The sequence below is a fragment of the Heterodontus francisci genome, chromosome 9 (assembly GCF_036365525.1).
Source record: "Heterodontus francisci isolate sHetFra1 chromosome 9, sHetFra1.hap1, whole genome shotgun sequence".
NCBI classification, from domain to species: Eukaryota; Metazoa; Chordata; class Chondrichthyes; order Heterodontiformes; family Heterodontidae; genus Heterodontus; species Heterodontus francisci.
The window spans coordinates 22,490,849-22,506,167 of NC_090379.1; the positions used below are offsets into that span (position 1 = coordinate 22,490,849).

Consider the following 15,319-nt stretch of genomic DNA (forward strand, 5'->3'; position numbering starts at 1 on the left):
CACTTCTGTCAAATCTCCTCTCAAACCTCTCTTCACCAAGGAATACAGTCCCAACTTCTCCAATTTATCCACGTAACTGAAGTTCCTCATCTCTGAAACCATTCTCGTGAATCTTTTCTCTGCTCCTGGAATGAGAAGACCTCTCCCTGTCTGCTCCCATCTCTTTGTCACAAGCCTCTGGACCCACTGAGGACACATGAGCTTCAGCAGAAAAAGGTCTCCAACATCAAACAAGATTGAAGAAGAATACTAGGCCCCAACGAAAAGCAAGACCTACCTATAATCAAGGACTTTAGAGTGAGCTCGAAGAACAGTAACCAAAACCATCTTCAGATATTGCCTCAAACTTTTCCACTTTATTTCTTCTGCTCTTTTCTGTCTCTATCTGCATGTGTGTATGGCATATGCACGCTAGCGTGGGTGCAGTGCGTATCTGTAGGCATTAACCGAATTAGAGTTTAAGTTTAATAAAGTTCAAACCTAAGAAAACCTGTTTTGCTAGTTTCTTTGACTTATAATTGGAAGTTAGTGAACAAGGATTCACTAAGGGGGAGCTAAAAAAAATGGTGTGTTTAAAATTAAACCCTGTTACAGTAACACCAGGTGAAGGCTGAGAGGGAACCCTCGACTCCTTTCTCACCTGGTCATAACACTTCATTAAATATGGAGACCAAAACTGCACACAGTATTCCAGGTATGGTCTCACCAAAGCCCTGTACAATTGTAGCGAGTATTCTTCAATCTTATACTCCAATTCCCTTGCAATAAAGGCCAATGTGACATTTGTCTTTCTAATTGCATGCTGTATTTGCATGCTAACTTTGTGTCCCTTATACGAGCACATCCAAGTCTCTGAATATCAACATTTAAAAGTTTCTCTCCTTTTAAAAAAATATTCTGCTCTTCTTACAACCGAAGTGAATAACCTCAGACTTCCTCACATTATACTCCATCTGCTACCTTGTTGCCCACTCACTTAACCTGTCTATATCTCTTTGTAGCCTCTCTGTGTCCTTACAGCTTGCATTTCCACCTAACCTTGTATCATCAGCAAACTTAGATACATTACTCTCTGTCTCTTTGTCTAAGTCATTAATATGGATTGTAAATAGCTGAGGCCCCAACATTGATCCTTGCGGCACTCTAATAGTCACAGCCTGCCAACTCGAAAATGCCCCATTTATGCCTACTCTTTGCGTCATGCCCATTAACCAATCCTTTATCCATGCACCCTTATCTTGCCTATTAACCTTTTGTGTGGCACCTTATAAAACGCCTTTTGGAAATCCAAGTACACTACATCTACTGGTTCCTCTTTATCTATCCTATTAATCACATAATCACATCCTCAAAAACTCTAAATTTGTTAAACACAATTTTCCTTTCATAAAAGGGGTGGCACAGTGGTTAGCACTGCAGCCTCACAGCTCCAGCGACCCAGGTTCAGTTCTGCGTACTGCCTGTGTGGAGTTTGCAAGTTCTCCCTGTGATTGTGTGTGTTTCCTCCAAGTGTTCCAGTTTCCTCCCACATGCCAAAGACTTGTGGGTTATTTGGTAAATTGGCCATTGTAAAAAATAAAAAAGCACAGTAACAGGCCATTCAGGTCAATGTCTGTGTTTATGCTCCCACAGCTCTTCATCTAACCCCATCACCAACTTATTTTATTCCTTTCTCTCTCATGCTTATCTAGCTTGCCCTTGAATGCATCTAGGCTATTTGTCTCAACTACTCCCCTGTGTTTGCAAATTCCACATTCTAGCTACTATCTGTGTAAATAAGTTTCTCCGGAATTCCTTAGGAATTTATTAGTGACTATCATACATATATGGTCCCTAGTTCTAGTCTCATCCACAAGTGGAAACATCTTTACGTCCACCCTATGAAACCCTTTCTTAATCTTGCAGAACTCGCAGATGATCTCTCTAGACTGGAACATACGTCTCCATACCGTGGTGCCAATAACAAAGATGGCGCTCCCAACCTTTCAAAAGTCACAAAAATCTCTTCGACCATTATGTCGTAAAACGAAAGGGAAACGAGCCCCCACGTGCCTCACCTTTGCGACATCAGGTCGAGCGCGCTGGTGGGGGGAAATGGGAACGTGACGCGATGACGCCAAGCGTCTGTTTTTTGGTTCTTCGTGTAATGGCGCCGATCAGCGAAGAATGAAGGAGAGTCTGAAATATTGACTGCTTATTGTGGATATTTCGGCTCCAATTCGACAGGGCAGCCTGTCAGAATTGTAATAATATCCGTTATATTTCACCCCCGTCGTGTTACTTTCGTCGGTTGACGGTATTTGGATAAAGATTAAAACCCGATGTATCCGTCATGGGGTCGGTATGGTGGGGGAGGGGCGCACCTTCCATACTATGGCGGAGCAGCTCAGCCGCCGCTGCCTCCCGGGCCGCGTGTGCCAGCCCCAGGTATGGTGGTTGGCGTTGGCTCCACTCTTAGCCCAACCACCGTACCACCGCCAATCCCCAGTGCTGGTTTAGCGTCTAACTTTCAGACGCTAAGGCAGCAGCACCTTCAGCAGATGCAGCAGCTGCAGCAAATGCACCAGCAGCAGTTGCAGTCGGTGTTGCAGCATCCTGCCCATCAACACCAACCACCACCGTCCATACCACCACCACCATTGCCGCCTCATCTGCAGCAACCTCCACCACCTCAGAACCTCTGGGACACCACCAATACTCAGACCCAACTAACGCAGACGAACCAACCCACTCAACAACATCCAGATTACTCCTCCGTGGCTTTACAGGTGAGGTAAAGGGAAAGAAAAAGACAAAACTATTTCAGATATGTTTCTACTTTAAAAACCTTAAATACATGTACTAACATGAAAAAAAATCCAGATAGATTACTTAGGAACTGAAATTTAGAATATAGTTTGCAACAAGTCAAACCATTTATCTTTAATTTGTTCTCTTTTTAAAAAAATGAATAGTTGAGGAACGGAGAGAATCTGGTTTGAATCGCATCCTTGGGATGTGATTTCCTGTTTGAACCCTTCATAAAAAAACTTGAGAAATTGCTACAGTCTGAGGCAACATTTAGCAGAGGGGAAATGACCTGATCAGTGAGAGCGACAGTCGTGCAAAAGGGAACTGTACTACATTCTTACTATCTGTATTCATAGGGTGGATGTAAACTACATTCTTACGATCAAGGCATTCACAAGCGTGTTGGATTGTTATCTGAAAAGGAGGAAAATTCAGAGCTATGGGGAGAAAGTGGGGAAGTGGCATTAGGTAAATTGCTCCTTTGAAGAGTCAGTGTAGGCACGATGGGCCGAATGGCCTCCTTCTGTGCTGTAACAATTGTGTGTTTCTGAACACTAAGTATTGTTAGAAATCAAATAGATATCCACCAATTACTTGGCATACAGGGTTCTTTGATCTGGAAAGTCATGATGACAGAAAATATATAAGTGGAGCAAGTGTTCCGATTGAATTTATTTTTCCCCACCTGTTTCCTTTCCAACAATGTTTCCTGATGAATATGTTGGAAATCTGTTGGCAAATTTCTACCAGTTCTGCTTTTAAGACAATTGATTTGGAGGTATACTATATGTAGCTTCAGATAAGAAGCCTTTCCTTGTTTTGGGAGAAAGTCTGATTTCCTTGGTGCTACTTGATGACATTGTTGAGATTGGGAACTCTTTATGAAACTATAACCTGGCCTAATCTGCCATTTGATCAATCCAGAGTTATTGCGTTTGTTGTCAGAAAACTTTGATTTTAGGAAGATGAGTGAGATGCTGTGCTAAGCATTGTAGTGGAAAGCAAAGTTTTGTCCCTGCATTTCAGATTTTGCCCTTGAGAATGTTTTTTTCCCAAAAAACTGCATGCACCAAACTGTTGGTGGAAATCCCAATGTCTGTTGGGCGATGTCAGTGAAGTATTGACACGGCAATGAATCTGTGTCCCTTTTGTTTTGAACATTGATGAGGGACATTTTTGCAATCCCTAACATGCAGGATTAAGTAACAAATGTTTTGATTGGTGTACAGGAACAAAAGGATGACAGCTATTCACTGTCAGTGCAGATGATTGCTGATTAAGCCTGTGGCTGATGGTTAGAACATAAATCATCTTGTTTTTTGTGCTAGGTTCCATATAATATCTCATATTTTAAAAAGTTAGAGTAGGTATAGATTCCATTTCTCCAACTAAAACCAAAGTATTTCTTACAACTATAGGAAAAATCACAACCTAATATGTATATCACTGTAAAACCTTTTAGTTAGCTTATATTGTCTCCCGACAGTAATTCCTACTTTAACACCCTGCAAAAATATGTTGAATGTACTGGCAAAGCTGTATATGTTGGGTGAAATTGTGCAGTAAGTCTGCCCTTTGTTCTTCCCTTCCTGAGGAAAGGTTGGTGTCACAATATTGGAATGATTGAAATTGGAAACTGCATTATTTTGGGCAGGAATATATATTGAGCTACTGTGCTGTGCTAAAGAGCTTTGTTATTTATTTTGCTACCTCTGATTTTAGGCCATGAACAATCTGTTAGAAATAAGGCACTTTATTTACTGGGATGGAGTTACAGTGTTGTAGTACATTTCTGACCTATATAACTTTTGAGGTGTACGGGATAGTAACTGGCATAATAAGAATTTTTGTCATGTCGGATACATCAGCTGACTTGGAGGGAGGTAGGGCTGACTGGATTAGAAGATTGTCTAATTGAAATTAATTTTCAAGTTGGTAAAATTTTACTTTTAGTTCAAGTTTTTAGGGCAAGGTGGGATTGTTGAAAGTGGCACTTGTAGCTGATCACTTCTGTATTTAAAATCGCAGTTTAATAAGTGAGGTAGGCACAATGTCTAGATGGGTAAAATCTAGTGAGGCCATGTGAAGGGAAATATGTGAATACGAAGTGCCAATTTAGGGTTGTTCAGAAGGCAGTTTTATCATACTAGGACCCATGTCTGTAATGTATATGCAGACTTACAGTTATGGGGAACTGTTACAGTTGTTGAATTAGCATTCTATGGAGAACAATTAGAGTTGATGCACACTTAATATATCACTAACAAGGACACTGAGATAATCAGTGGCATGTCACTCCTTGAACATCCTCTGTCTGCTATCCTGCTTTGTCTTGAAGTTTTCTTGTCTTTTGCAGTATTGTTTCAGCAATATTTCCTGCTCCATAAAGTAGTTATTAAAATTTTGTTTGCAACACTTATTCCAGTATGTTTAAAGTACCTGTCTTATATAGAAATATAGATATGCTTACAGAAATATTGTACTGATGGCAGAGAAAGTTTATCTAATGAATAAAAGGTAAAATATCCAGGATATTAGAAATCTGAAATAAAAACCACCGAATATCCTGGAAGCACTCAGCAGTTCAAACAGCAACTGTGGAGAAAGGAAGGTAGGATTATTAGTTAAGGAATTTAACCCTTCGTTCTGACAAAGGGTCATAGATCTGAAACATCTAACCCTACATTCTCTATTGAACAGTTGAGCTATAGAGATGAAGAACGTCACAGGTTCCACTTTAATCCATGCTGAGATATCTGTTTTCAGTCAGAGCGCAGGTAGCATGGCAGTACAATTGACTTCGGCACCTGGATTAAGGAAATCTTCCATGCCTTCCAATCCTGATAATGACTTCAGCGAGGAATGCACATCAGTGGACAGCAAATGAGGACATGATCGGGCTTAATGTTTGAATAGCCGTTGCAGCTCACGTGTAAATGATGAGGTACCAGAACGTTAATGCTGCCTGTGGGATCAAAACAAAGAATCATTGTCTTCAGAAAATATGAAGTGATTGGTCTGAGAAAAAAGCTCTCAAAAGTTTTGTTTAACATTTCCTTTCATTGATGTGAATTGTCTTGGCTGACAAGAAACCTACCAGATCAGGTGTCTCAGCCTACTCCATGATGTCACTGATAGCAGCCACACATGGCAAAGTGGGTTTATTGAAAACTATGTTGATCATGGTTTTGGACTAGCTTCAGAGACTGGAGCCATCTAAATCCAAGAAATTGTGCCATCAACACAATGTGCTCTAGAACCAAATAGTAATATGTTTTCTCAATGTTTTGACACTGCAAGGTAGCCTAGGAGAATTAAAAGTCAGCAAAAGCCATGTGCATTTATATAAATAAAAACAAGAAATGCTGGAACCACTCAGCAGGTCTGGCAGCATCTGTGGAAAGAGAAGCAGAGTTAACGTTACGGGTCAGTGACCCTTCTTTGGAACTGACAAATATTAAAAATGTCACAGGTTATAAGCACCTGTGCTTTGTTCCGCTTTGCGGAACACCTCCATTCAGTCCACAAGCAGGACCCTGAGCTTCCGGTTGCTTGCCATTTCAACACTCCCCCCGCTCTCATGTTCACATCTCTGTCCTGGGATTGCTGCAGTGTTCCAGTGAACATCAACGCAAGCTTGAGGAACAGCATCTCATCTACCGATTAGGCACACTACAGCCTGCCGGACTGAACATTGAGTTCAATAATTTCAGAGCATGACAGCCCCCCATTTTACTTTCATTTTTAGTTTTTTCTTTTTTACATTTTTTACAACCTGTTTTTGCATTTATTTCATTTCATCTTAGTTTGTTCAGTTTGCTTACCCACTGTTTTTTTTCATGCTTGCACTTGCTGTTCAATATTCAGTCCGTTAACACCTTTTCTGCACTAATGCTTTGTCTTTCAACACACCATTAACATATCGTTTGTCTTTGCTCCATGACCTTTTTTTGCATTTATTTCATTTCATCTTAGTTTGTTCAGTTTGCTTACCCACTGTTTTTTTCAGGTTGTTTTTCTTCAGGTTTGCACTTGCTGATGTTCAATATTCAGTATATTCACACCTAATCTGTACTAATGCTTTGTCTTTCAACACACCATTAACATATTGTTTGCCTTTGCTCCGTGACCTTTTGGTCAGCTATGTGGCCTTGTCCAATCTACACCTTCTCCTTTGTTATCTCTTGCCCCACCTCACTTGCTTATAACCTGTGACATTTTTAATATTTGTCCGTTCCGAAGAAGGGTCACTGACCCGAAACGTTAACTCTGCTTCTCTTTCCACAGATGCTGCCAGACCTGCTGAGTGGTTCCAGCATTTCTTGTTTTTATTTCAGATTTCCAGCATCCGCAGTATTTTGCTTTTATTTTTGCATTTATATAAATCTCTGAATACCAGCACTGAAAAAGGCTGAATGGTGGACACTGAGCATTGAAGAGGGAAAAATTTAGGTTTTGTGAAGAGATTTTAAGAGGCTTTAGAAAGCAACAAGGCAAACAAATAGTTTTGGGAGAGTATTCCAAAAGCAGGGACATGGTGACTTAAAGGCTGACATACAAAATGGAACAGAGAGATCAGGGAATGAGAAGTAATGCAGTATTAGACGAGCAGAGGTTGTGGACAGGATCATATGGCTGTGGAAGATTGCTCAGAACGTGCATTAAAACTATGCAAGGATTTGAAATCTAGGATCTTGAAGTCAATTTGCTGGGCTCATGGAGCTATTGGTGCTCAGAAATGATGGGTTGATGGGTGTGTTGTAGAGTTCTGCATTGGTTGAAGTCTGTGAAGGCTGGAAATTAAGCCCAGCAAGGAGTGTGCTGGACTTGTCAATCCTTGATGTGAAGAAGACATGGAGTATGGGTTAGGCAGTGGAGCAGCGATGGAGGACCACGTGGGCAATGTTTGGATGTCTTGGTAATAAACTGGATTTGTGGTTAAAAATCCACTTGGGGCAATTAGTCTGCTGATTTTGCAAACTGCTAGATTCTGGTTAATAGATTCTTTTGGAGCCAGAAAGTGCAGTTTTGGTTTTGCTGTTGGAGAGATTTGATTCATTGAGAGCTTAATTATGGCAACAATTTTGTGGTTGATAGTGTTGTTGGCTTACATTTCATAGATTCATAAAATCATACAGCACAGAAGGAGGCCATTTGGCCTATCTATGAAGCTGTCCCTGTGACTGTCAGTGATATTACTGAATTATTGCATGTAAATGAATGAGATCAAGAAGGATAAAGTTGTGAAGCGCACCTGGGATGACCTGGTTAACCTTCAAGTTCAGGATATTGAATTTTTTTTTAAAGTGCTGCATGTTATTCAAACACTGTTACACTGGGGATGTACTTTCCTTACTCCCTTTTAAATTTATCCCCCTTTAAAGATGCTGCATGTAGCTCCTTTTAAGCAGAAGCATGTTTTATGTATTTAGCCTTTTACATCAAGATATTTTCATATTAAGATTCACTCATGCAAGTGATCTGATCCAAGTAATTATGGTGAGCTGTTTTCTGCTTTTTCAACTAATTGGATAGATCATATTTCCACACACTATCTTATTGATTTTGAAAAGCAGTAGAATGAACATTTTAGCAGACTCTGTCTTAGAGCATAAATTTATCATTAATTAGTTAAGAAAATAGTGGCAAAAATGAACAGATTTGCTGTAATATACAGAACCTAGTCATTCCTCACCTTTGAAAAGTAAAATAACAAATGGCAGCATCTCTTGTGGCAAAACCCAATGTAAAACTAGACCTGAAACTGGATCCTTGAGTATAACTTCACAATGGAGTTTCCTGCCAACCTTCCACAGAAGTTGCCTGCTTCTCTGGCTTCAGAAGCACTGCTGAATGAGGCTAACTTGTTAGAGATATACTTTCTAACTCTTGAAATTCAACTACTGAACAAAAAAATGCACATCATTGTATCAGATTGTCAGAGATCAACAGGATGTCATGGGTAAAAACTGTCTTCAAGGTGATAATTCAAGAATTGGTCCAATTTAACTCTGCATTTAAAAAGCTTACCAGAAATGTACAAATGCACCCAACCAGAATTGCCCAGCTCCCATTTTAATTGCTGCAACAACACAGATGACACATAATGGTCGTTATTGGTGGTGAGTACAGAAATTCATGTTTTGACAATACAGTCCTTAATTGGTGAAACAGGAGCAAGTATTTTAATAGAATCTGAATTGGGTAGGGGAAGACGCGAGGAAATATTTGGTGGATGACCTTCAACCTGTTGAGAACAAAAGCATGAGGTTGTTCAAGAACTGAGATGATCTTTTAAATCAGGCAGTGGAAAGAAAGAAATCAAATGCTTTTGAGAAACAAAGAAGTTAGTGGGAAGGAACCCAAGGAAGAGAAGAGATAGGTTGAAAGACTAAATCAGGCAGGCAAAAGAGTGGTATTCACTGGCCCCAAAAAGAGAGAGAAAGCAGGCCAACACCAATGGCAAAGATTTTAACACCAGTATTTCATTCTGATCTCAGTGCCAACTCAACTTCTTTTCTATGGACACCAGTAAATGTATCCTGCATTGTCAGCACTTCCCTGCTGCAGAGTGAGAGGACACTCTCGTTAAGATGTAAAGTTATTAAAATCATAGTTCAGCCAGAAGCTTGCAGACCACCAGGAGAAAGGTGATGTGGTTCCTGAATTTGTGTTGAGCTTCACTGGAATATTGTAAAAGGCCAAAGTCTAAAAACTCAGATTGAGGTGTCAGCTTTGACTCGGTGGGTAGCACACTGTCCCTGAGTGAGAAGGCTACGGGTCCCATTCTAGAGACTTGAGCACAAATCGAGGCTGACACTCCAGTGTCACTACTGAGCAAGTGCTGCATTATCAAAGATGCCATATTTCTGATGAGATACTAAACTGAGGCCCTGTCTGTTTTCTCAGATAAAAGATCCCATGACACTATTTGAAGAAGAGCAGGGGAGTTTTTCCAGGTTTCTTGGCCAATATTTATCCCTTAACCGACACCTAAAACATATTATCTGGACACTATTACATTGCTGTTTGTGGGAACTTGCTTTGTGCAAATTGATTTTCATGTTTTCTACATTGCAACAGTGACTGCACTTCAAAGGTACTTCATTGACTGTGGCATGCTTTGGAACGTGATGAAATTGTGAAAGGCACTACCTGTTGCAAGTCTGCTTTTCTTTGACAAAGGGAAAAAAGGTACTCAGGAAAGTAGCCACCACATTTGCACTTGATTTCCCAATATTGATAAGACTGCAGCATCATCAGTCAATGCAGTATATATTTAGAGGAAATACATTTAAACTGCTGTTTGCATATAGGCGAAGCGTTTGGGGCCATAGATCATGGAGTGGGAGGAGGTGAATGAACACATGTTGCATTCCCTGCACTTGGATGGTAACACGCTGGGGATTTGCTGGGGATGGCAGTGGAATAGTGAACTGGGCTGTCAGAGAGAATAACTGTTTTTGTTAGGTTGGGGAGGGATCATGTAGATGGTGGAAATTCCAGCTGATCTGCTGAAGGCTGGTGGCATGGGATGAAGTCAGCCACTTTGTCAACTCTGAACTCCCAAATATCCATTACTGTGTTTGGATGCATTCATCAGCTTTGACGTTTTAGTTTGAACAGCTAAGATCCATGATGCAATTGCACACTAAACAATCTGTGCATAGTATTTTACTCTATGAAATTTCTTTTAGCCTGTATATACCAATAATAGACAACTGTTAGTAAAGAAATGGTGGCAATGTTTGTGTTTTATGAGCTGGTCAGACTTTGTTACTCATCTGCTTTCTGGACCTATGCTTAGTGTGTAGTATATTCTCCACATCTAAAAAAATTCTTTGGTTTCTGATCTGCATAGATTTCCGTAATAGATGTGTGGCACCATCTGATGATAATGTACCGTCTATAGTGAAATGGTCAACCAAGTCCTGCTTGTTCCCTTAGTTAGTATGAAATTGGATTTCTTGAGATTGAGAAAACCTGCTCCTACAGAACTCGGCTGAATGCCTTGTAGAATCAAAGATTCATTTACAGTACAGAAGGAGGCCATTTGGACCATCAAATCTGTGCCGGCTCTCTGTAGAACAAGCCAGTCAGTCCCATTCCCCCCGCTCTGTCCCTGTAGCCAGCAGGTTTATTTCCCTCAACTGCCCATCAAATTTCCTTTTGAAATGATTGTCTCTGCTCCGCCACCCTTGTAGGCAGCGAGTTCCAGATCATTGCCATTTACTGCGTAAAAACTTCTTCCTTATATACCCCCTGCATCTTTGCCCAAAACCTTCAATCAGTGTCCACTAGTCCTTGTGCCATCTGCTAATGGGAGCAGCTTTTCTTTGTCAACCATATCCAAACCTGTCATAATATTGTACACCTCTATCAAATCTCCCCTCAATCTCATTTGCTCTAAGGAAAACAACCCCAGCTTCTCAAACCTAACCTTGTAGCTAAAATCCCTCATCCCTGAAACCATTCTGGTAAATCTCCTGTGTGCCCTCTCAAGGACCCTCACTGCCTTCCTATAGTATGGTGACCAAAACGGGACACAATACTCTAGTTGTGGCCTATCCAGAGCTTTATAAAAGTTCAGCATAACTTCCCAGCTTTTGTACTCAATACTTCTATTTCTGAAACGCAAGATCCCATATGTTTTACTAACCACTCTCTCAGTATGTCCTCCCACCTTCAAAGATGGTGCAACTACACCCGGTACCTCTGTTCCTGTACACGCTTTAGAACTGTGCCATTAAGAATATATAGCCCTTCTCTATTCCTTCTACCAAAATGCATCACCTCATACTTCTCTGTTAAATTCCATTTGCCACTTGTCTGTCCATTTTACCAGCCTATCTGTGTCTTATTGCAGTCAATTTGTATCATCCTCATTGTTTGCCAATCCTCTGAGTATCATTGGCAAATTTTGAAATGTTACTCTCTCTTCCAATATCCAAGTCATTTATTTAGCACTGACCCTTGGGGAACACCACTGTCTACCATTCTCCAGTCTGAAAAATAACCATTTACAACAACTTGCTGTTTTCTGTCCTTAAGCCAATATCTTATCCAAGCTGACATTGATCTTCCTATTCCATGAGCCCCAATTTTGTTAACCAGCCTTTTATATGGTACTTCATCAAACGCTTTCTTAAAATCTAAATAGACAACATCCATTGCATTCCCTTCGTCAACCTTCTCTGTTAATTCCTCAAAAAATTCAATTAGATTCCTCGAGCATGATCTGCCTTTCACAAATCTGTGTTGGCGATCCTTAATTAGCTCAAACCTGTTCAAATGTTTGTTTTTTCCCCCCCGATCATTGTTTCTAAAACCTTACCTCCACTGGTGTTAAACCTGCGGGCCTGTAGTTTAAAAAAAAAAATTCATTCATGGGATGCGGGCGTCGCTGGCTAGGCCAGCATTTATTGCCCATCCCTAATTGCCCTTGAGAAGGTGGTGGTCAGCTGCCTTCTTGAATCGCTGCAGTCAATGAGGGTAGGTACACCCACAGTACTGTTAGGAAGAGAGTTCCAGGATGCTGTGTGGCTCAGAGAGGAACGTGCAGGTGGTGGTGTTCCCATGCATTTGCTCCCCTTGTCCTTCTAGGTGGTAGAGGTCACGGGTTTGGAAGGTGTTGTCTTAAGGAGCCTTGGTGCGTTGCTGCAGTGCATCTTGTAGATGGAAAACACTGCTGCCACTGTGCGTCGGTGGTGGAGAGAGTGAATGTTTGTGAATGGGGTGCCAATGAAGTGGGCTGCTTTGTCCTGGATGTTGTTGGAGCTGCACCCATCCAGGCAAGTGGAGAGTATTCCATCACACTCCGGTGAGTTACTCGCCGCAGGGTTCCTATCCTCTGACCTGCTCTTGTAGCCACGGTATTTATATGGCTACTCCAGTTCAGTTTCTGGTCAATGGTAACCCCTAGAATGTTGCTAGTGGGGAATTCAGCGATGGTAATGCCATTGAATGCCGGGGGAGATGATTAGATTCTCTCTGGTTGGAGATGGTCATTGCCTGGCACTTGTGTGGCGCGAATGTTACTTGCTACTTATCAGCCCAAGCCTGGGTATTGTCCAGGTCTTCTGGCATTTCTACACGGACTGCTTCAGTATCTGAGGAGTTGCGAATGGTGCTGAACATTAGCGAACATACCCACTTCTGACCTTACAGAAGGAAGGGAAGCAGCTGAAGATGGTTGGGCCTAGGCTACTACCCTGAGGAATGCCTGCAGTGGTGTCCTGGAACTGAGATGATTGACTTACAACAACCACAGTCACCTTCCTTTGTGCTAGGTATGACTCCAACCAGTGGAGAGTTTTCCCTCGATTCCCATTGACTCCAGTTTTGCTCGGGCTCCTTGATGCCGAGGCAGTCACTCTCACCTCACCTCTTGAGTTCAGCTCTTTTGTCCATGTTTGAACCAAGGCTGAAATGAGGTCAGGAGCTGAGTGACCCTGGTAGAACCCAAACTGAGCGTCACTGAGCAGGTTGTTGCTAAGCAAGTGCTGCTTGATAGCACTGTTGAGACACCTTCCATCACTTTACTAATGATTGAGAGTAGACTGATGGGGCGGTAATTGGTGGGTTGGACTTGTCCTGCTTTTTGTGTCCAGGATATACCTGGGCAATTTTCTGCATTGCTGGGTAGATGCCAGTGTTGTAGCTGTAATGGAACAGCTTGGCTAGGGGTGCGGGTAGTTCTGGAGCACAGGCCCATAGCCTATACAGTATCCAGTGCCTTCTGTTGTTTCTTGATATCACGTGGAATGAATCAAATTGGCTGAAGTCTGGCATTTGTGATACTGATGCTGGGGACTTCAGGAGGAGGTCGAGATGGATCATCAACTCGGCACTTCTGGCTGAGGATTGTTGCAAGTGCTTCAGCCTTATCTTCTGCACTGGGCTCCCTCATCGTTGAGGATGAGGATATTTGTGGAGCCACCTCCTCCAGTTAATTGCTTGTCCACCACCATTCACGACTGGATGTGGCAGGACTGCAGAGCTTAGATCTGATCAGTTGGTTATGGGATCACTTAGCTCTGTCTATTGCATGCTGCTTACGCAGTTGGGCATGCAAGTAGTCCTGGGTTGTCGCTTCACCAGGTTGACACCTCATTTTGAGGTATGCCTGGTGCTGCTCCTGGCATCATCTACTGCAGTCTTCATTGAATCAGGGTTGGTCTCCCAGTTTGATGGTAATGGTAGAGTGGGAGATCTGCCAGGCCATGAGGTTAGAGATTGTGGTTGCATACAATTCTGCTGCTGCTGATGGCCCACAGCACCTCATGGATGCCCAGTTTTGCATTGTTAGATCTGTTCAAAATCTATCCTATTTGGCACGGTGGTAGTGCCACACAACACGATGAATGGTATTCTCAGTGTGAAGGCGGGACTTCATCTCCATGAGGACTATGCGGTGGTCACTCCTATCAATACTGTCATGGACAGATGCATCTGCGGCAGACAGATTGGTGAGGATGAGGTCAAGTATGTTTTCCCCTCTTGTTGGTTCCGTCGCCACCTGCCGCATACCCAGTCTCGCAGTTATGTCCTTTAGGACTTGGGCAGCTCAGTTAGTAGTGGTGCTACCGAGCCACTCTTGGTGATGGGCATTGCAGAACCCACCCAGAGTACGTTCTGAGCCCTTGCCACCCTCGGTGCTTCCTCCAAGTGGTGTTCAACATGGAGGAGTACTGATCCATCAGCTGAGGGAGGGCGGTAGGTGGTAATCAGCAGGAGGTTTCCTTGCCCATTGTTTGACCTGATGCCATGAGAATTCATGGAGTCTGGAGTCGATGTTGAGAACTCCCAGGGCAACACTCTCCCGACTGTATACCAATGTGCCGCCACCTCTGCTGGGTCTGTCCTGCTGGTGGGACAGGACATATCCGGGGATGGCGATGTCTGGGACATTTTCTGTAAGGTATGATTCCATGAGTATGACTATGTCAGGCTGTTGCTTGACGAGTCTGTTGGACAGCTCTCCTAAGTTTGGCACAAGCCCCCAGATGTTCGTAAGGAGGACTTTGCACTGTTGACAGGGCTGGGCTTCCCGTTGTTGTTTCTGGTCCCTAGGTTGATGCCGGGTGGTAGAGGCCTGCTCAAAAGGAACTCGGCCCGAGTCCCTCCTATTTAGCCCTGGGCCCGACCCGACCCGAACCCGCCCCAACATGGCCCAACCCGACCATCTGTTTACATACCTTCCTGACACCGAACATGCAAGATGTCACTCGCTCACTGCGCAGACTCAGTTTCGTCCCGAACTCCCAGCTCAGGTAAGTTTTTAGCAGAGCACTTACCGTGTGTATCCGGCCCGACCTGACTCGACCTGGACTCATCCCAACCTGATCCGAGCCTGACACGTCGGGTCCTGTCGGGTTCGGGTCAGGTCGCAGGCCTCTACCGGGTGGTCCGTCCGGTTTCATTATTTACTGACTTTGTAGCGGTTAGATACAACTGAATGGCTTGCTAGTCCATTTAAGAGTCAACCACATTGAGAACAATCCCATCTTCCCTAGTCTCTCTAGATAGC

At 42.7% G+C, this 15,319-nt stretch overlaps 1 protein-coding gene across 1 annotated transcript in view; it reads left to right on the forward strand.

Moving 5' to 3' along the window:
* Positions 1–2,128: 2,128 nt before the first annotated feature.
* The window catches only part of ylpm1 (YLP motif containing 1), a 152,524-nt gene continuing 139,333 nt past the window's right edge, over positions 2,129–15,319 (forward strand). Inside the window, exon 1 of the mRNA XM_068038138.1 lies at positions 2,129–2,768. Coding sequence (XP_067894239.1) covers positions 2,322–2,768 — 447 coding nt within the window. The 5' untranslated portion in view covers positions 2,129–2,321. The remainder of the gene's footprint in view (positions 2,769–15,319) is intronic.